At 37.3% G+C, this 22,450-nt stretch overlaps 1 protein-coding gene across 1 annotated transcript in view; it reads right to left on the bottom strand.

Moving 5' to 3' along the window:
- Positions 1 to 6,546: 6,546 nt before the first annotated feature.
- Positions 6,547 to 22,450, bottom strand: part of ryr2b (ryanodine receptor 2b (cardiac)) — a 70,307-nt gene continuing 54,403 nt past the window's right edge. The window contains exons 90-104 of the mRNA XM_088013442.1: positions 22,336 to 22,403; positions 20,823 to 20,967; positions 20,612 to 20,698; positions 20,282 to 20,491; positions 18,996 to 19,126; positions 18,835 to 18,877; positions 16,054 to 16,190; positions 15,042 to 15,102; positions 14,596 to 14,742; positions 14,316 to 14,450; positions 12,590 to 12,746; positions 12,270 to 12,334; positions 10,537 to 10,637; positions 8,787 to 8,838; positions 6,547 to 6,843 (exon numbers count right to left, since the gene is read on the bottom strand). Of these exons, the coding sequence (XP_087869568.1) occupies positions 6,748 to 6,843; positions 8,787 to 8,838; positions 10,537 to 10,637; positions 12,270 to 12,334; positions 12,590 to 12,746; positions 14,316 to 14,450; positions 14,596 to 14,742; positions 15,042 to 15,102; positions 16,054 to 16,190; positions 18,835 to 18,877; positions 18,996 to 19,126; positions 20,282 to 20,491; positions 20,612 to 20,698; positions 20,823 to 20,967; positions 22,336 to 22,403 (1,635 nt within the window). The 3' untranslated portion in view covers positions 6,547 to 6,747. The remainder of the gene's footprint in view (positions 6,844 to 8,786; positions 8,839 to 10,536; positions 10,638 to 12,269; positions 12,335 to 12,589; positions 12,747 to 14,315; positions 14,451 to 14,595; positions 14,743 to 15,041; positions 15,103 to 16,053; positions 16,191 to 18,834; positions 18,878 to 18,995; positions 19,127 to 20,281; positions 20,492 to 20,611; positions 20,699 to 20,822; positions 20,968 to 22,335; positions 22,404 to 22,450) is intronic.

Here is a 22,450-nt window from a genome sequence, read left to right as displayed (position 1 = left end):
TTTTCAAAGTGTTCCTGCTTTCCGTTTACGTTGCAAACGCATGGAAGGCAGGTGTTTTGTCCTGGGCTATACGTTTTCATTCTCTTTGTATTCAGCTGACGGATGTGACCTGTCCAAGGTGTCTGGCTGCCCTTCACTAAGCAGATGTTGGAAGAAGGAATAGTCCTTTCACAATGCTAACAATGACAAACTGAAGCCACGCACACACAAAAAAATAAACTTAATTTCTTCAATCTCCAATCTGATAAGTCACTCCATAGATTTAAGAACAGTTTAATGGTTGAAGCATGATGCCAAAGACACACATGCCTGAGTATATTTTTGATTCTCTGCCTAATTCGTTTCTTTCTATGACTTTGCTGGTAATCCTTGCTTCAGGACAGAGTCATAGCATAGAATAGACGAGGTGTCCAAATGGAAAACAGTTCTGCGTAGAAGTTTAGTCCTTTGATTTTAATTATTCTCCCCCCCAAACCCCCCCAAGTGGAATAATTGTAACTTTTGAAACAATAATTATATGCACAAGTTTTAGTTTTTTCTAATCTATGCAGGCCACTTTACTTAATCTATATATTGGAGCCACTGTGTGGAAAAATAAGTAAAAAAAAAAAAAAAAAAATCATGATAACTTCAAAAATGCATTCAGGATTTGCTTCTGAAAATTATTGTGGCTGTATGGAAATTAGAGCAGCTATTTAATGGCTTAAAATTAATATGTCCTTTATTATGAAATGTATATAAATAGACTAGCACTGTATTACATATTTTTTTACACTGATTTATTGTTTCAATGCTCAATTTCTAGATTTATCATGCAGGTAAATGGATGTTGGGTGAAACCTCAAACTGCTAAAGTAAGTCGCCTTTAAGAGCCAAAGTAAATTATTTGTAATCACACAAAAAAATGGCTACTCAAAATAGTTAATCTCCTTCAATCACAACAGGATTTTTCAGCCGTCTTCTCATCACTGACTTTAACTTGCGAGTTATTGCAGTTCCATTCAATTGCACCTGCGTGTCCCGTAAAAGCTGCGTTTAAAACCACTTTGGTAACATAAGCTGAGATACACCAGAATAATATCAGAGGGATAAAATAAATGAGGGTCTTCATAATCTTTTCTTTGCAGAATGGGACATTAACGAATCATTCTGCAGCACTGCAACACTTCAAAGCCATCCTAATAATTTTTTATAAGGCTTTAAATATTTAATGAACTGTGGGATAATTACTTCTTTTAAGCAGAATGAGAGTGATTCACTGCTGTAACAATAACACAAGGGTCCAAACAGCTCAGTGGCATCAGGGTGAAATATATTTTAAAAAACCCTGAGGTTTGTGAAGTGAGTTAGTGGATGCATTTACTAGGATTGAGCTTCTGAGAATTCCCATCCGTAAAACAACGTCTGGCTTCAAAAAAAGAAAAAAAAAAAAAGAACTTGCCTTATTTTCAATGCATGAACAAGATTTAACTTTCCTTAAGCCCAGATACAACAGAGGCTGGTAGACAGGGATCAAGTTCTCTCTGACAAGTCAGAAAAAAGGGACTGAAATAACTTTTGAATTACTTTATGGTGAAGGCAATGTGAATACAAAAATGCTACAAATGCTGTGCTACAAAATATGCAAAGATAATTAGAATCTTGATCATGTTTGTTTTATGTTGTCGCATGCCTGTGATGAAACCAAAGTTGCACATTTCCGTACATCTTTATGTCATTACAAAAAATAATAATTAAAAAAAAAAAAATCTCATCAATTACCAGCTATACAATTATAAATCCAGTGTGCAAAAACGGGTGTCAAGTTTGTGGCAGACAAAAGCTCCTTCATAGCTGCGATCCGCCCAACACACATTCGTTTGCCTTTCCCGTCTCATTGATTTATGACTCAGATTTTATCTCCATGAAATACTGTATTTGGAAACAAAGCAAGGAAGGATCTAAGGCAGCGTTCAAAAATATTGCAGCCATGGCCACCCAGTTATTTCACAGTGCCATACATTCATAACTGTTGACGTGCACACCTCATGGGTTACTCAATGTTGAGTGAGACAACGGTGTGCCTCCCATTATTATAACACTTGATGCAATGATGTCAAAGGTTTCTCAGAAGAGCATGAAACATGACTTCATGAGTAAATGTTGCATAACATTTTATCACGAGTTATAGACGCCATTGTGTGTGTTGCTTTAATTATTGATGGAGTTTTTCACTCTGCATCAGATATCAGCTCTCTCACATGCACACATGTATAAAATTAAGTGACATCTAATTCTTAATAGACAGGGAGTGATATGTCAGCTCACCCTTCACACCTATAACAGTTCCAACACTTCTGGCAAAGCTTTTCACAAAACTTGGCAGTGTGTTTATGGGAATTTCTCGACCCTTTCTGTAAAATCACATTGGCGAGGTCAGACACTGGTGTTTGCTGAGAATGCCCGACTTTAGAGGTTAAGACAGGCCAGTCATGTTGTTCCACACCAAACTCCATCATTTGATGAAGGTAAAGGATCCAGCCGCGGCGATCTTCATGAAGGAGAAGAGTTTATTTCAGCCCAGAGAACAGGGAAGTTTAAACTCACAGGTGAGGTAAAAAAAGAGACAAGGGACAGCTGGAGGTAATAAAGGGGAAGCTGAACGCTAATTAAAACAAGTAGACAAACCCCCCCCCCCAAAAAAAAACTCAAACACCAAAGAAATGTGACATAATCAATATCTCGACATACTTTCCTGTGTAATCTTGAGTTTCACTCATCTAAATCCCTTTGAAAACATTCAGAGATTGAATCAAGTGAGGTTTAGACGACAGATGTCAGCTCTAGATTTTGGATGGTCCTATATGAGACGATGTTTAGGACATGGAGCAACTTCAGCATTCAGCTTCTATGCACCAGAAATCTGGAACAAACTTCCAGAAAACTGCAAAACTGCTGAACCACTGAGTGCCTTTAAATCTAGACTAAAAATTCACCTGTTTAGAGTTGCCTTTGAAGCATAATCGATTAAGATTTTAACCATGGCACTTGGCTGAATGTAATGTTTCGACTGTGACGTAAAGCACTTTGAAATGCCTTGCTGCTGAAATGTGCTATACAAATAAAATTTGACTGATTCTCCAAGACTAGTGGAAATACTCACTACTCAGGCATTTTTCACTTAGGATTTTGGTCAGATATCAGCCACATGTTTATTTCTTCTGCACCATTTTGATATGTTTCATTCAACATTAATGAGTTAATCAAAACCTCGTGCCATCTACAGCTGAACCACACTAAGGGAGGTTAACTCAAAATAAAAAAAATGTAATCCTCAACTTTATTAAATTGCAATATATAAACATTTCTACTATAAAGCTGGTATTTTCAATGGCTTGAAATGGAAAGATGAAACACTATTGTCCCCATTTGATGTTGCAAACTCCACTGTTGTTTTTGAAATTCTTGTGAATTTTGAAGGCTTTTAGGTCTAAACAGTGTCAGTAGCAGAGAAAATGGTAAATATGGATTATCCTGACATACATAAGGCGTTGTGGGTGGTACAGCTCAGAAAAAGAAAAAAAAATCACGTGTTCCAAGTACTTTGATATGGCGAAGCCCAATAGATCAAAAGAGAATAATTAAAAAATAATTTCAGAAAATTACTGAAGGCAGATAAAAAGTATGATCAAACAAATTCATCAAATCCAATTATCCAGCAAAAATTATTAGTTTCTCCAGGTGGTCAAAACACTTAAAACATGAAGTTTGGTAAACTGTATTGATATTGTTTAATGTCAAATACCCATCAATTTCCCATTTACTGATTAATTGAAGTAAAAAAAAAAATCAATTTGTCTTTTCGAATGTGGTATTTAAACTTAATGCAATTTTTATTTATTTTTTACTAATCAGAGTAGTTCTGCATTAGATAAACATAGAAAGGGTAAAATGTGTGTTTCATTAGTGCTGGGAGGTAAGAAAATAAACCTCAAAGTGTGGTTTGATCGGGACCATGAAAGCAGAATAAAACTGATAACACAGGAAACAGCTTTGTCCATCCCTCCACTTCAAACACATTTCCTGAGTTAATTATAGATGCCATCATACTACGGGTAAAGATTGACTGAAAGATTTCAATGGTGTAAATGTTTAACTTAAGATTAATACATAAACGTTACAAGCCTCAAGGATTTTTTTTTTTTTACAGACACCAAACCAATTTTATTATCAGCTTCTTGCATCTAAGTGCTTTAACTGCTGTATAAACCAGTTAGACTTTCCATGTTTTCATTTTTAATGAACGGAACTTAAATTAAACATTTTGTGTAACTAACCATGACACAAAACAAAGCTACATGCCATCAGTACAGTCCCTGCCGTTGCACTCCACATAAAATTGCCTTGGGAAGATATAAACTCCGTCATGCATAGTGCAACCCCATTTAAGGCAAAGTCTGACTTTGTTGTTAAAGTAATTAGATAGTACCTAAAATTCATGCCCGATCGTCCTTTTATAGATATGTACAAAATCCTTTACATAAGCATGTAATAGAGTGGATTTTTCTTTATGTTGCACTTTATTTTCTATATATTTTTATTATCCGGTTCTTACATGAGCAGAAAACACACACACACAAAAAAAAAAAAAAACAGACTGTCCTGCATGAAAAAGTGAAGCATTTGGGGCCTTGAGTTTGCTTTGCATATCCCGGTGAACGTACAAATTGAGTGCGCCATGCAATACCAGATAAGTCTCTTGACGCGCCGTTCTGAAAGTATACTAGTAGTTATAAATAGGCCCACCATGTGGGACGCCTTGGCATTATTCAACTGCAGAAAGAAAAGATCAGGAAGGAGATAGAAGAGGAAGTCTGGCAGGAACAAAAGGACATCCATCTTGTCCACAATATCGTTTGATCCGCCAAATGTGGCAATTAAAGTTTGAGCACTCGGTATATTTTATTTGGGTTTGTTTCGGGAGACGTGAGGTCCCCCTGCTTCAAAAGCAGACGTCTGAGAAAGTCGACTTGGTGGTAAAGCTACGTCCAAAACTGTGTCCCGTTTCACCAGGGGGACTGGAAAAAGGGGTCTGATTTCTGTGGGTTCGATGTTATGACGGCATGATTGATTTTTATGTTCATAAGAACAGGCTACATTTCAGTCCATAGTAAAAGCTTGTGATTAGAGGTTGCCTCCTATTCCTCACCCTCCAGTCTAAAGGTTGATTAGGCTGTAAATCAATGCTGTAGACTGTGAAGAATGCCCTGGTAGCTTTTGTCTTCACAAGTGTATCAGCATGAATTATTTGAAAACTCCACTGACTCCTAAACACTTCGCAACAGCACACATCCTTCGCGCCATTTATTTTTATCCTACGTTTTATATATCGTTATATTTATTACTCTATTTTAGATGTTTGCACTGAAAATGGAGTTTTGAATCTCATTGTACATGTATACTGTATAGTGACAATAAAAACATTGTATTCCACTGAAAAAAAAAATATAAATATAAAAATCTGGAGAGTCTTCATAAAACACTGTAGATAAAAACAGGTAAATCACAACTTGTTCTTGCATCTCCTATTTTAAAATTCATTCTAAACAATCTTAATTGGGTCTATTTTGATCTTTAGATGTGAAGGTGAAGGAAAACTCATTTGTGTAATTGCTGCAGTCGCAAGTTGATTACAAAGGGTTCTGGTTGTAAATTATGTAGCTGAAAAATGAAAAAAGCTTCTTTTCTTTTTTTCTCAGCTCATTTCCTGGTCAATCTTTGAATGATTATTGCAGGTATACACTTAAAAGCGTCAGATATCAGTATGCATAATATTGTAAGCTCAGTGTTTGACATTTGCATAATGAGGACAGAGTCTGTGGGTGTCCCTCCTGCGGCTGTCTTCCTGCTGTTGAACTCTATGCGTTTCAGATATTTAACAAAACCTGTAAGACTATTTTAGTCAATGGGTTACACCCAAGAAATACACAAACCTTTTTTTTTGTTTGTTTGTTTTTTCCTGGTCATTATAGAAGTCCATCCAAGCCTGATAATCTATTTCCACGACAGAGCTTTGACCTCAGCCATGAGACATCTGACAGCAACCGACAAAGTGGCTGGTAATAAGATGGGAAAATAGGTGAATCTGAAGGATGAAGAGAGCGCAGGAGGAAGGGAAAGGCAGAAAGGATTAGAAGTGATCACAGGAGGAGCGGAGTGATCCTGAAGAGACAGGAGAGGGACTTTCACAACAGCATAGGGTTAAAAACAGCAAAAGCCAGAAGGGGAATTGTTTATCTGTGGGGTGCCCCACAGAGGGAATGGTTATCAAACCATGATAAGACAAAACAATTTATTCAGAAAACAAGATATGTTTAAAGCCATGAAAAATCGCCCTGGCCATGAATTTGGAATGCCAGTCTCGACTGTGTGAAATAACGAGTCCAGTCACATCACTCTGAACACATCTGGAGACATAAACATCCGAAATGAGGAGGCTCTGACCCACAAGACTCGCCAAACGAAAATCACATTATTTTAGATCAGAACACAAACAAGCGGTTGTCATTCTTTTGATTCCGAGTCATTTATTCAATGTCAGATCAGAGTACAGTCTGTTTGGGGAAAAATAAATCACTCCACAAGCTAATATCAGATTAACATAAACACGCAAATTTAAGGTAATTCACTGAGTCAAAAGGCAACAAGCAACGTGGCTCCCGTGCGATAACACTATGTTGGGAGGCTTTTGACCTCTTGGATGTTCTGTCAGCCGAGTTGATCCTCATGCTGCTTACGGAAACAGTCTCCCACAGGAAAGAATTCCCAGCAACGCTCCTGGTACATTTTCCACACATAGGATTCCTGAAAAGTCAACACAGTCGTCGTTTATCAAAAAGCTCCATCTTTGTGAGATAAGTTCGTTGGATCGAGAACACATTCGGATCAAGACGAGTTTACACGGTGTACAAAACGAGCGGAGCTGGGATTTTCCTTTTTTATGCTGAGTGAAGAATCATTTATAAGAGCATATATGCAATTTTAGAGCTAATAAAAACACAACACATTTTGAAATGACCGAGGTGATTGCAGCTTGCGGTTTGTGAGCATGATGTTTGGATGCGAGAAGAGGCTTACGGTGGAGTGGTTTTTACTTTTTTAATCCGTCTACAAGCTAAATCTATAACCGCTGTCTGAAAATGCTGCTGCTGCACATTTTGCTAAGATAATCATTTTCAACTGCAGCTCTTTTTGTTTCCTCCGTGCCTGAGGCAAATGAAAGTATTAATTCTATATTAATATTTCAACTTTCTTTTCATCTATCAATCGTAGCATCTGTCCAAATTGAGCATTTAGGGTCAAACATAATCTTGTGAGGAAACCATCTCACTGATGGTGTTTAGGTGACATGACAGAATAAATTCTTGCTAGTTTCATAGCTGCATTTCAGTTAAATACGTAGGGGAAAAAAGTGACATACACAACCACTGAATGAGACACAAAAAGAAATACGTTTTTTTTCTGGCGACAAAGTTGTTGGGAGGACTGTGCCGATATACTCAAGTCAGAGTGACAACGCAGGTCAAATATGGAGCAGAAATTACATTCATCTCAAGGCTGCCAGGATTTTGTTGATCACAGATAAAAGTTACAGTTGATAACATAAGCAGTCATTTGCCACTGCAGTGCTTTTAAATCCCTCTACAGGGTGTCAGTATGCTATGTTTTCAAGCTGCTGCTTAGACATTTCCCTTGGCTTTTTTCTTTGTACCGGATAAATCAACGTTGTCACTACTTGTGGCTAGAATGAACATTTTTTTGTACAATGAGGTCTAAAATCAGCATTTCAAATGCAATGTCAACACTATGATAAATTTAAGATATTTTCAAATATATTTCTTGTTTTACAATGTGCTAGACACCTGAACACAACTGGAAAGCTAAAGCTACACAAATGATAATGCATGGCCTTTAAATATACCACCAGAGAAGATTAAACCCCTGAATGAAAAATAAAATAAAATCTAGAAATAAGTGTCAACCCTCATTTCGATTTGGAAATATCACCCAAATGTTAAACTGTTTCACAATGCAAAAAAAAAAAAAAAAAATAGAAATTGTTTTGATTGATTGCACAGCAGAATATTGGAGGAGCACTGCGTCAAAATCTAAATTATAAAGTGAGAAAAAAAAATTGTGGAATGATTTAATACTCTGCCTGAGAAGATTAGAAAGTTTTTATCTCTTGTGATGCACAATCTTTTCATAGATAAAGACACAACCAGTGACAGAAATATTAAAGCTCTTTACAAGGAAGTGGAAGAAAAATGAAGCATGTTTTGTTGCTCTGTGCAACAGGCCATTTATACGCTACAAAAACGAAAAAATACATCTTCGGTAAAATAATAACGGGCTTAAAACCCAACATGCCTCCTTTGCAGTAGAAATTGAATGCAAAAATGATATCAGTCAGAAGATAAAGAAGCTGTAAATCATGGGAAACTCGCCCGGCGTGGAATGGATTATCACTATGAACTGTGCACACCTAGGGTGATACACACAGTGGCTTTAGAGAGATTGCATGAATGCAAATTCATCCTTACTGGAAAAGGTTACACTACAGATTGTCATTATCGTAGCAAATGTTGGAATTAATAGGCTACCGAGACATGGGGGCGGAGTGTTGGCGATGAATAAATTAAAAGAGACGTGATCTTTCAATGGCAGTTAAACTGCCTGGGTGCCAATAAAGTGGCCACCTAATTCCACCTTCGGTTGCACTATAAAACAGGAAATAATTATCATACCTGTCCCGTGTGCTCAGTTTCATCCTTGTTAATGAGATACATCAGGAAAAATCTGCAAATGATGGGAAAAGTGTTAGAGTGTTCTAAAGTTTTATGCAGAGAAGGAAATACTTGTGTAGAGATCTATTTTGTCGGGCTGTCTCGATTATGAATATCATTTGAATCCATTTTCAAGTACAACAAAAAGAAAACAACTGAAAGGGTAAATATTTGTATTAATGCTTGCAGATATTAAATTAGTAACTTAGTTAGTGCATCAATGGATCATTCAGTTTATCCAAGTTGGGTTTTTTTTTTTCCCCAAGTGGGACAAAATGTCACGGGAAGAACTGAGACATATCTACATAATGATGAGTAGGAAAAGTCACTCAGTCGACGGCTGCAGCAGCATTTCAGGGATTCCACCATAATTGGGCAGTGGCAATTAAAGGAGAAGCAACTTTGCAACATGCAAAATAACCACAGCCTCCCCCCGATCTGTGGCAGAGGCACGTCCCCCCCCACCCACCACCCTTTTTTTTTTAAATTCGTTTCAACTGGGATGTTCCTGCATTTACCGGAAGATACTATTTAGAGGTCTAAAGGCCCAACTACAACTATGAAAACATTCTTTTAAAATATTTAGTGACCAAGTCCCTAACTAAACTCTATTCTAAACACCCGGTTTTGTATAGTGTGTGTGTGACTATGTCACGTCTGAAAAAGCTAATGATGCATGAGAACAACTTTTTCTGTAGGTTTTGTCCCCATATGTCTGGGACCACAATGAAATAGTGCTGAAATAAACAGCTCAGCATAGAAACACCAGAAGGAAGACAACGTTTTTCTCGTGTCGAGGCTGTTCTGCAGAAGTTCTTGTTGGGACAAAATACATTTTGCTTTTACAGAAAGTATCGTGCCTTGAGGGTCACTGGAAAATAAGTTGGAAACAATCACAATACTAATCTACATTTTCCCCTCTGCAATTTAGGTTTAATGGGCAACTTTAGATTTAAAAGTAGATTTGAGACTCGCTGTTAATGTGTCATTTTTGTTTGCTTTGAAAAAAAAAAAAAAGACTTGTAACGTAGCTGAGAGCTACATCATAAAACAAAGAGAAGCAGAATCTGTTGTTTTATTGAATAAGCTCAATGTCGAAGCTCGTCTCAGAAATACAGTGCATTAAAAAATTTAAACCTAAAGTCTTATAAAACCAAGTAGAAGTCAACGATAGATTTCTTCCAGCAACTCTGCACATTACTGAATCTAGCTCTTTATCCCCACACATTTTCTTACTATGCTGTATTATGACATATTTAAATATAGGATTTATTTTCCCATTAATCCTGTGTATTCATCATAAGCAGCTACATTTTTATGACAATGCATTTATCTGTTTCCATTCAGTGTCGTTCTTGCACTGCATTTTTACATAGTACCTGAAATATAGTGAAGGATTTAAATAAAAAACCTCTATTGGCGTTATGTTGACCATACTTGTAATCATTCATGTTCTTAATCAGCAGGTCCAGATCGATCCATTAGGAAATTTAAATACAGAAAAGCTCTAAATTAAAATGACATGAGTAATAAATAAAACAATGTCAATTTTAATTTTCTTCTTAGTTCAACTAATTTCTTTGAAAGGCACTCACAATTTAGTCAACTAAAACGTGTGATTTTTGATCAAAACCTTTAAGGCTCTGTATCTGATTTATACATTTTAGGATTTAGCAAGCCTACACGCTGCAGTAGCCAGCGGAAAACTCACAGATAGTTGGCCAAGTTGTGCTCCTGCAGAGTGTGAGTCTCGAAGCCGTGAGGAATCTTGTCAAAGTACTCGCTTCCTATTCCACATATGAAACATTTGGTCTGCGGAGGGAAGAAGTAAGAACTCATTCAACACATAAAAAAAAAAAAGAATAAAATAAAGAACATCAAAAATAATTCTTACATCTAAACCCTAAGACCAGAGACATTGTGCTCCTCTGTGACAAAAAATGCCAGATTTAGTTTTCCAGCAATAACCATTTAATGTTGTAATTTATTCTTCCTGTCCCCACAGAGGATTTTTTTTTTTTTTTTTTTTTGGCTGAAACATGGTGACAGAAAAACAACGATGGTAAAATGTTTGTTTTGGGGGCTTAATGCAATATGTGTGTTGGGTCAGTCATACTAACAACAAATAATTATGCGAGGCTGAAAGTAGCAGCTGAACCACATTTATTATTACCGAGTGCTGCAGAAATGTAGCAACTGGGAAAAAGGTGTAAAACCATAATAACTGCCAAAGAGACTGAGAACTGGGAGTACATGACAAAACAAATTAATTATTTATGCCATAAAAACATTGACAACACTGAGCCATATGTTAACATAATTTAGTCATACTTGTGACATTTCAAAGCCTCTGCTTGGTTTTGTTCGCTTCAGCACTCGGCGGTCCACAAGACATCTTTCTGCTGCTTGAATTCCTCTTGAATCGTTTTTTCAGTGCGCTGGACCATGCCCCTCCACCATTTCTCCTTCATTTTTGTTTTCTTTTTTGTGAATACCGCATTGCATATGATGACTGGAGTGAGACCACCGAGTATCAGTGGCCAGAACTGTTCATTGACATGAAACGATTCTTTATGCTTGGTTTTTCAGTACATATCTGCAACTTGTTTCCTGGGTGTAGTAATCAAAGCTGCGTTCAGTGACTTGCTTCTCGTTTTTGTTGGACCGTTTCCACCACAAACCGCAGCTGCTGTCGCCGAGAGTCGGCCTGCCTCCCCCTTTCAACTATGCCGGTCTTCTTTGCAGCACCTAGCTGAGGACGGCTGTCTCTTGTGGCAATTTAGTCCAAAGACTCCTTTGGAATAGTTTTCGCATGCAAATGTTGGCTCAACAACTGCAAGTAATGAGATTTTTTTTAGGCGGAACTTGACAATAGTTGAGAACATATTGTTACCAGAATGCTCAGGCCTTTTTATGTTAAAATAGAAATGTTCACAGGGGATTTAAGACGAGCATGAGTGCAGTGCAACCTGGAAGAACCACAGAATGATAGAAATGAAGGACAAGCAGACAGACGAATGGATGGATGTGAACTCTATCAGATAGATGGATGAACCGATGGACAATAAGCTACTTTCTCCTTTTTACATTTATTCCAAAACCTGGATTTCAAACATCAAGTTTCACACTTTCCAGTCTGCACAGCAGCTATGCTGGTATATTTAGAACAACCGTCAGCGCAACTTGTAATTTTATTTATAAACATTTGTGCACAGTGTCAGCTCTAACTTCAACAGAACTTATCAAATGAAGCTGATGTCAAAGGTCATGTCAGGAGATAAGACGGATCAGCCGAATGTTGACGTCATTCTGCAAGACATCCGAGGACTGCATGGTTGAAGGAACATCTCCTTTAATAATTCATAACCTGGACTTAGGTTGACTTAGGTTTTTGTTTCGTGTAGATATTAAAAATGATATCTTGATATTTTTATCGACCCTCACCTCCATGTCCTCCTTCACCTGCTCCTGCTGGTCTCGAAGCTCACCAAAGGCATCAATTATTAAGCCTAAGAGAGGGACAAAACTGTGTAACTGTGCACCGAAAGCTGTCATTTCATGTGAATAACACCTGGCACTGAGGGATGAAGAGATACACGGCCGACTTTTCACTCCCACATGAAAAATTCATGACACGATTCACTCTAAAAAGCAGTTTGAATAAAAGCCATTTCTGTGAGTCGCGGGCATGCGGGCAACAACCTGCAAACTGCGGCGGTTTGTTTGCACACACGCGGGAACGATATTTCCTACGTGGGACTCACCCTGGATAATGGCGAGCAGGATGACGATGACGAAAAAGAAAAAAGTAATATCAAAGACGATCCGTTCGACTTCGAACTCGTCTCCAGCAGGATCCTCGATCTCGTCGCCAATCCCGCCACCTGCTCGCACTCCCACGTACATGTGGAACATGTAACACTGAGGAGAAGATAAAAGAAAAGCACATTGTCGGTCATGGTATGGTTTGCATACTATTCAAGAAAAGCGCGCTTTTATTTTTTTTTGTCAAATATTACCACCAAACGTGTTTATTTTTTGTATTGAGATTTTTTACTCCATTTGTTTCTTGAAAGTGGTGTGATGTAACAAGAGGTTATTTTCAGCAAAGATAACACTGCATGGTGAAAATTCATGCTGCTTAGGACAATAAAACATCGAAGGCACTTTCATGTCTGCCTCCATGCTGGCTGCTTTCTGAAAACAGGCAGGATTTCTTGCAAAAATTCAAAATGCGAACATTTTGTAATTAATATTCTTCGCCTCTGACAGCATAATGGGAAGAATGAACCTTTCACGTTGTCTGGAAAGGTCTCTTATGTGTTGAAGTCCAGATCATCAAAAAGATTTGCAGCGAAAAAAAAGAAGTAAAAAGAACTTGTACAAAATCCTCACAGCCTTAAAAATGTTGTGGCATTCATTTGTTTTAGTTGCAAAATGATTTCAGATTACTGTTATTAAAGCGCAAGACAAACTGAGACACAGTGGATGTGGCTGATGATTCAGTGTAATATCCCCTGCCTGCCTTAATAGCAGGGTTCATTCAAATGCTATCGCTAGCCATCCGCCTGCATATGTGACTGACAGTGGAGTCCACATTAGAATAGATCAGGGGTTTGGGCGTTAACGTCGTCAGCGGGCAAACAAAGAGGAAATCCAAGGCCTTCAGACTGCTTTTGTGCCTATCATATTTTGGAGGCGAGAGCACAAAAGGCTTGTTTTTTGCTTCAGAAATGGAGATCACTGTCAGCCGACTTAAGTCAGGGGCCATTTGCTGGAAAGAAATAGAGGTTTTGATAATACATGTGCATCTCAATACAGTAGGATCTATTCATCCATCCATCCATAATCTAACACACTTCTCCTTGGCAGGGTGGTGAAGGGGCTGGCGCCCGCCTCCAGTAGTCAGCATACAAGAGGCTTGGTCAGTAGGATCTATTACAAATTCAATTATTTAATTGATTAAATACAGAGTTCCGTATCTAAATTGTTTTTTTATTGTTAATTTTGATGACAAATTCTGGAAGCTAAGAAAACCCACAATCCAAGTTTATAAAAAATGATTTTGCAAGACCAATAAAAAGGGATTCTTAATAAAAAGAAACATCACCTTACCTACTGAAATAAGTAGCCAACCCCTTGGATGATTTAACTTATTATTTCTTGTACAAATAAGTCATGATTAACAAAATTTAGCTTTTTTTTTTTTTTTTTTTACATATGAATCTGAACTTATAAAAAGCCCTTTTCAAGTCACACTGATCAATCAAAGCACTTTCGCACCAGAGCCACATTCACAAACGCAAACGCATTCAGATAGACTGACACGTGAGAGGAAGCTGAAATTAAAACTACTGAAATTAAAACTACAATCTTCTGATTCCACTATGACTTCTCTACCCACTGAGCCACAGTCGCCCCCTTTAAGTGATAGACACCAAAATTTGCAGAAATAATGGATTAATATGAATCGTGTGTGTAGAAACTCACAGTAAGCATATCATTGCACTTCATATCTTCAGTTTCCTTGCCACGGCTGTGGTTGTAAAACTTTCTGAAGAAATTGAAGGCTATGACGGTGTAGAGATACACCACGACCGCCAACAGACCCACAGTCAGCACCAGCTGAAGAGGCAAACATATTTGCAAGAGGAGAGAGAGAGAGAGAGATCGGGGCAGATAATGTCATCTTGAAAATGCTCCAATTTAAGTGCTCCACTTTGAAGGAATACATCACATACAGAGCATCACATCCTGGAAACGCACACACCTGTTTTCCATTGTGTGTGACAGAGGAAAGGATGGTACGGAGTGTCTTAAAGCCCATGGCGATGTCCAAAAGGTGGGCAGCAAAGAAGAAGTTGTTATAATGACCCAAAACTGACATGGTCATGTACCACGCCAAGTACAAGAAGGACTAAAGCACAAAAACACACACAAGTTGACATAAAAACATAAATTATTAGATTACAAGAACAGGAAGACAAATATGTTTTAGATAAGTGGGATGACAGGATATTGCCATCACATTTGAAACATGTATCAGACTAAATCTTGATTTAATCATCAAATATTAAATACTTTTACACATAACGTTGAGTCATTGCTTATTATTAGGTTGCATAGATGTAACAAAGTGACACAGTTATCTTTGTTGAGAATCCAAAAAAACAAATCCAGCGGGAGCCACAAGTCACCGGATGCAACCCAACTTACGTTGTCAGTGAACACGACTCCTAGCTTCCAGACCTGGTACTTTGCGTCGAGGGAGTTGAATCTGGAACAAACAGCAGAACTGCAACAACACACGAAAAACACAAGTAACAAGGAAATGGAGTCAAAATGTCCAGGGCTAAAATCATCCCCTCGGAGCTACATTGTGTCCTTTCCGAGAGTGCTTGTTATGCGACAACTACTCGGGATGTCCTGTTCTTTCTCAAGTACAAGATAATGCTACGGATTAGGCAATGTGCAGACATCCTCACAGATATGTTTTTTTTTTTTTTTGAAACAGTCATTAATGAAAATATGAGTACTGACAGCAAGTGGTTTAGAGGTGGAGCTGCTGCCCCACACAGGATCATCAGGGCTCGACGCAGCTGTCCAGGGTTTGATTCCCAGACTCTGGGACTTTGCTGCATGTCTTATCTCCTTCTCTTTCTACCCGTTTCCTGCCTGATGTGCTGCAAATAAAAGCCACTAGTGCAAGAAAAAAAATTAAAGACTAAAACAAATGAGCTAAAAATATTCATTGGTGTGAAATGGTAATTGATGTTACTAAACAGCAAACAAAGGAGCTGAATAAAAGCGTAAAGAAGACCAAAGTGCTCATGCATAATAAAATAAGGCCATTTAGTTCTACAGAAGAATGTGCAGCAGAAAGGGCAGTATTGATTTCATTATTTGGATTTTTTTTTTTTATATCAATACCATGCATCTGGATGCTAGCTCATTGTGCCAACACTATTGTAAGCTAGAAAACCACATTTTTTCCCTCCATTTTTCGCTTAGGACAAATGTGAATATGCTATCCTGACATATGATTCCTGATTAGATGGAAAAGTCTGTGCTTTGCTCTTCAGTATGTGAAAACCTCTGTCGTTTCGCCTGAAACCATAAACGCTGCAAAATGAATGCTAGGCCAAGATGACTGCAGTTTGATCTGTATCTTTCTTAGAAGACAGAACTGCAAAGACCTGGACATTTTTAATATTTTCTCTCTACTCACAGGACACTCCAGGCACTGTCTCTTCTGAGCTTCTTCTTTTCTTTCCGCTCGGTGCTGAAGTCTAAAGCAGCTTGGTCCAGGCCTAGCAGTTCACTGATCTTCTTGCGGCCATAAAACTCTCCATACTTATCCATCACCTGACAAGAAGATGGGGGGAAAAAAGACGGGTTGAAACAAAAGCTTCTTTAGTGTATCTTGGTTTGAATACGGCATGACAAGAGACAGTGGAGGATAATTAGCCACATTGTCTCCACTGTCTGAATCATAATGAGATGGCAGCTTAGTTCTGCTGACAAGTTGATGGTGCCGCTCCTGCAGAAGCGATGAGCGAACATAAAGGGTTTTTGACATCCGCCCTGAAAATGCACCAAGATGGTACAGCTGAGTAAGATACATGTAGATGTGGTGTTGCAGTACAGGGCTTGTAAAACTATTTATACCCCCCTCAAGCATTTTTTTTTGTTTGCATTTTGTCATCATGCAACTACAAAATCCTGTCTTTCATTCAAGTTAAAGAGGGTAAATTGTGAAGTGGAAGTAACATGATGCATTTTTTTGGGGACTAATAAAAAGATGATTCTATTCAGATCAATTCACTCTGATACCATTAAATACAATTGTCATCAGAAGCACCCTAATTAGTGAATAGAGCTGTTCTATGAAGGCCTCAGGGTTTGTCGAGGAATATTAGCAAGCAAACAGCATCAGGAAGACTTGCTGCTGTAATTACAGCAAAAGAAGCTGCAACAAAGCACTGACTCATGATGGCTCAATACAAATATCTTCCATAATTGCAAGATTTTTAGTCAAATAATTTTGATAGCCTATTGTCACTTTTTTTTTTACCACATCACAATTATGTACCATTTAGTTTTGGTTACTTACATAAAATTTATATAAAATACATTATAACATGGAAAAACAAAACAAAACAAAACAAAAAAACAAAACAGGAAAATCTTTAATAAGTGCAAAAGCCTTTACAAAGCTATTTTCTTTTTCTGTTATCCAACGTGATTTTATAATGTAGATATCCAGAAACAATTTTCCTACTTTTACCTGCAGACAGATGCATAGAGTTTTATTGAGCGGTTGCAGCTCTGTGAAACTGGAAAGTAAAAAATGCGAAACCAGCCAAAATTCTACTTTGATGTGTTACTTCACACCAGAACCACAGCAAATGCAAAATGTAGGACAATATTGATTAAAAGCAGAGATAAATCATTAAAAAAAAGAGATAAAATATGAAGATATCTAACTTATACAGCACTCTTACAGAGATGCGGCAGAAGGTATAAATGTGGGAATGAGTGATAACCATATTTCGTGTCCTAACTGTTAAAGATGGAGGCAAAAATCCAAATAGTTTTAACATCAATTTAATTAAAAATGAACGCCCAAGTACCATTTTCAGAGGAGATCATTTGCCAACTATTTGCCTCAACTCCATGGAATACGGCTATTTGCATAATGAAAAAAAAATGTCCGATAAAACAAATTACGCCTTACAGGATTACAGCCTCAGGCCTTGTTAACCAGCTCCGGAGTCCCTCCACAGTCAGCTGTCTTTTGTCTAAATTTACACTACCAAGAAATTCCACAGCGTAATTCTGTGCAATAAATGCAAAACGGTATTGGTCCATAAGCTGTGAAATACAGGGGTGGTGGGGGGGGGGGGACTTACTTGGCAATGTTTAGACAGATTTTAGAAAATATCTTATATGTAATCTCATCAAAAACGTTAACAGTGGTACAGAACAACATTCAGGAATTATAACTCAGTGTAAAGTAGATGACAAAAGCCATATTTTTGTAACTCAGAAAAAAATAAAGTTTTGTTCCTGGCAGTCTTGTATGGATATTCTGCAAACCATGTTTTACAAATGCATAAACACCAATTTAGTGCAAGAAGTACAGTAAAAATAAAAAACACACGCTTTTTTTCACACTGACCTGAAATCAGGCCAAACATTTCATATTTTAGGTGAGCAAGGATAATTAAAATTCTTTCCATTTTCTAAACCAAATTTTTCAGATTCATAAGTTTATACATTTCTTTAATGTAAAAGCTTCTTTGTCCCACTCCTGCTTGCAGGACTACCATACCCGAGTCAGGTACGGAGTCAGGTAAATGCCAATATTTGGTTTGACTAACAGTTGAAGGTAAAATTTCAAATCTTTATTCTGCTTTTAAAAGGTTGAGATCAATGATCTTTAAAATGAACTAGGATTGCTAAGCATCCATTATCGCAAATAACGTTTTTTAAATCTTATTATGTGTTGCATGGTGAACTTTTAAAAGAATTTAGGTATGGCCACAGACGGCTGCCACTTTGGGATATCAAAAACATATTTGGGATTTTAAAAGCTATCGCAGATTGCTTTCTGATTTATTTCAAGAAATCCAATTTTCTGTTTTCCTACATTAAATTACAGAGGATTAAAATGTATATTAATGAAGTCAGTTTACAAGACAAAAGAGCAAAAAATACTTTTATAGAAAAAGCTGAAAACAGTGGAACAGTTCTCTCTACAGCACAAGTAGTAATCTAAAATGGGAGGTTCAAAGTATTTAACTGTCTCTGAAGATGATAAAATTATATGTATTTGACAGTGGAATAATTACAGCTGCCATTAAATTTTTCATCACAGATCAGTTGATGCCTTAGTGCACCATCACTGCATGAAATCTGCATATAATTACACACATGCTCGGACACTTTTAGATTAAAATTCTGATTTGATTGTCGGTACTGAAGGAATCCACTTGGAAGATCTTACCTTCCTTTTCACAAATTTATCCCAGTAATTACTTGGAAATGATCTGAAAAGAAACAGAAATAGTTTTGCCATATCAAGATGTTGCATGATGAATTATTGATTATTTTATTAGACAATATCAGATGTTAATCTGCCATTATTAAATAAAGACATGAACTTGCAGAGTGTTGATGACCAGGCGGTCCCATTGCCCTTTAACGTCTTCCTCAGGAGGCTGCCGAGTCACGTACAGTCCGTCAAACTCCAGTTTTCTGGCCACCTCCTTTTCACGTTTGAAGATCACCAACGGCACCTTTCAACCAAATCAACTGCTTTGAGTTCGTTTGAAATACTCACATTTTAGTCTGCATGAAACAGATTTTCTGCAAATAATTCATCAAAACTACAAATGATGTAAAGACGAAACAAACTAAGGTGGGCTTCTATTTACAACACAGGAGAAAAAAAAGAAACAATAAATAATATTCTTGGAGGACAGATTGACAAATAGCTACAGGTCTTACATTCTCAAATAAATAAATATTAATTTGCTATATTGACGCTTGGATATTGGGTCATTCCACTTTGAACTATTTTCTCACGCTATCTTTTTTATATAGCTGCCACAAGCAAATAAAATATTTTTCTTTATTATATTTGCACTTCCCAGTTTTATAAGTATTGGATCACGCATCTCAATGGTGGAATTTAGGTGTGTGTATAACATTCAGCACCTAGGCATGCAAGCTGCTTCTAGGAAAGCTTGTTAAAAATGAGTCACAGTCAGAACATCTGGGATTTCCAGCATGGTATCGTGAGAAGAGGTGACCTGTGCAGCAAGTTGTGAAATATCCTCCCTGCAAAAAATAAAGTCAACAAAGTTTGATGCACCGATTCTAAATCCAACTGTGAGATCTAATTTTGCAGAGTAGCGCTTTATTTTCAAGAGTTTTGCTTAACCAAGGTAATAAGTCCAACCTTATAGAGCACCTTTGAGATGAGTTAGAACAGAGAAAATGAGCCGAGCTGTCGCATCGCAACAGCATATTAAAGTATTTTCCTTAAAAATGAAAAGACGTCATTAAAGGTCATGTGTGTGCAAAAGCAAGTGGCCAAATATGTTTTGCAGAATATGTTGTGGTTATTGTCATTGTAAAAAATTAAAAAAAAAAAAAAAATCAGCAACTTTGTCATCAGTTCTCAAATGAAATCAATTTTCAGGAGATAACGGTAAAACAATACTTCCAATTTCCTACTTTTATTTGTGAACAGAAAGAAAGTCGTGCTGGTTTATTTTTCACACAAGATCTGGCATTTTTCCTCCATGACAGAATGTTTCAATCTCGAGACGGTCTACAATTTTAAAATGCACCAAATGTCCACTCATATATGCCGAAAGGAAGACACCTTTAAAAAGTGAAAACAGTTCATTAAGCAGCAGCAGGAGAACGTTATTGAACAGGTGTACCTTGAGGCAGTAGTAACCAATAATGCAGCAGAATGAGATGATTGTGTGTGCGATGGAAAGGAAATGGAGACACAGCTCCATGTAACCACTGCTTTCTTCAAGCACAAAATAAACTCTGCCATTGCTGGCGTTTGTCGTGGCAGAGAGCTGTTCTTTTCCATATGCCGATGTAGTCGCCTGTTCTTCTTTGGATGCAGGCAAAAATGCTACCTGGAAAATTAAATTATAAAAATAAATGAAACTCATCTACAGTTATGTCATGCACTGTAAAATTATCTCTGACGTGCAATATCTGAGAAAGAAATAGCCTCCCCTAGGGTTGCACCTCACCTTATAGAACAGGAGGATGAAGTTGATTGCAAAAGCAACAAACAACGCCAGCAAACGCATGTTATAAAAATTTCTTGCAAAGTAGTTCTAGAGGAAAAGGATAGAGAAAAAAAATGTATTCTGCCTTAATATACGTTTGCTGTTCTTGAGAAACTGGACTGGATGTTGATGGCTAAATTTGTAAGCATGTGTTGCTGTACTTGCACATTACCAGAAGACTCTTGCTATGTGAGCTCATCGTTTCCCAGAGAGCAGAATGTTGTCTCTGTGGTTCCTTTGACCCATTACAGCCTCTCTTGGCTCCGTGTTTTGTCTCTTCTTTTGCATTCCTACGCTCCTTTTCAGTTTTCTTCCATCTGAAAACATTCCAAACATAAAGGACACGTCCAAAAGTATATTATTTTATTAGTTTTCTTTTTTTTTCATTATGGAATTAGGATAGGAAGAAAATAGGTATTTCCGCCAACCATTTATTTTTCTTTTATGAGGTAATATGCCATCACTTTTAGCCTAATTCTGCAAGCTCATCAAGCATCATTACTAACCTGTTTGAGGACTTATTACTTCAAAGCAGTTACAATGTAATACATTTTTAAAATGGCATATTGATTGTTCAGGCTAAAAGAAGCACATATTTATTCACATTTAACCTATGCACTTTACCAAGGGTTATTGGAATTTTACAGAAATAGTAGTGATACATAAAAATTAGCAATTTTTTTTGTCATGTCTCAAATCTAGAGACCAACATTTATTTTTCTTCTTGAGAAATAACTTCTCCCTCCTTTCAGTCAGAAAGGAGGGAGAGTGTCTCTGAACCACATCTGGAAAGTCTTGCCACGGATTCTTCATTGGATTCAGGATTGGACTTTGATTGGGGCTCCTGAAGAGATCCAAATTATTATTTATAGTTTGTTTATAGTGTGAGCAGACTATGAGAGTCTTAGTTACTTTGCCATTTCACTTCTTTTAGCTGTTCTTTTTAAATAGAAATGGTGCTACTTGAATAAATAGACAGTATTTGCCTTTGTGAAAATGATTATCTTTTACGTTTCACAAAATAATCTGATTGTCACATTCTTAGTGACAACAGAACAATGCAACAAAGCTTTGAATGAAGCAGTCAAGGATATTATTTTTTCACCTTTTAAGATGACTTCAGAAATTAGTTGGCAGATTATCTGTTGACTAAATGTAAATGTTTCCCCTGTGCAAATGTAGGGAAAACAGACTTCAAGTATGAATAGTTTCTTTGAATATTTCATTAAATAACTAGTCGACATTGGGAAACCTTAACTCTCCTGCAGTTTTAATAGATGGGGTCATTTAGATGCCACAAGATTTTTACTCTGTGTGCTGTCTGGCGGGGTCACATTCACCCTGTGTGCACTTTTACAAGATTTTTTTTGTCTGTGGTTTCGGGAATTGACGGTCTGACGATCCCCCTCCCCAACTTCCTCGCTGTCTGACCATGACAATTGTTGCGCTCCTCCTGAGTGTCATGCTGAGACTGCAGGAGTGTTAAACACCTGCATGATTCCATCACTTAGCTGCTCTGAAAATTTGTAACACTGAGTAATTTATGGGTGTCAGAGTAAAGAAGCCTTTCACATAAAATCCCCAAATAATATCTCAACTTTTGAACATAAAAATGTGTAATAAGCTTCTGGAATGACCATTTCTGAAAGCTGCTGTATTTTTTGATGGGGAGGAGAGATACTCACTCTTTTTCCTGCAAGTTCTCCTTTTTCTTATCTTGTGTTTTCTCTTTGTCCAAGTAGTCTGTAAACTGCTGTCAGGGAAATTTACACTTGAATAAAACATATATCCTAATTACCA

This window comes from Poecilia mexicana, unplaced genomic scaffold, assembly GCF_051168715.1.
Source record: "Poecilia mexicana isolate PSO_F unplaced genomic scaffold, ASM5116871v1 scaffold_15, whole genome shotgun sequence".
Taxonomy (NCBI): Eukaryota; Metazoa; Chordata; class Actinopteri; order Cyprinodontiformes; family Poeciliidae; genus Poecilia; species Poecilia mexicana.
The sequence above is the reverse complement of the archived record's forward strand: the minus strand, read 5'-3'. Positions and strand labels throughout refer to the sequence as shown.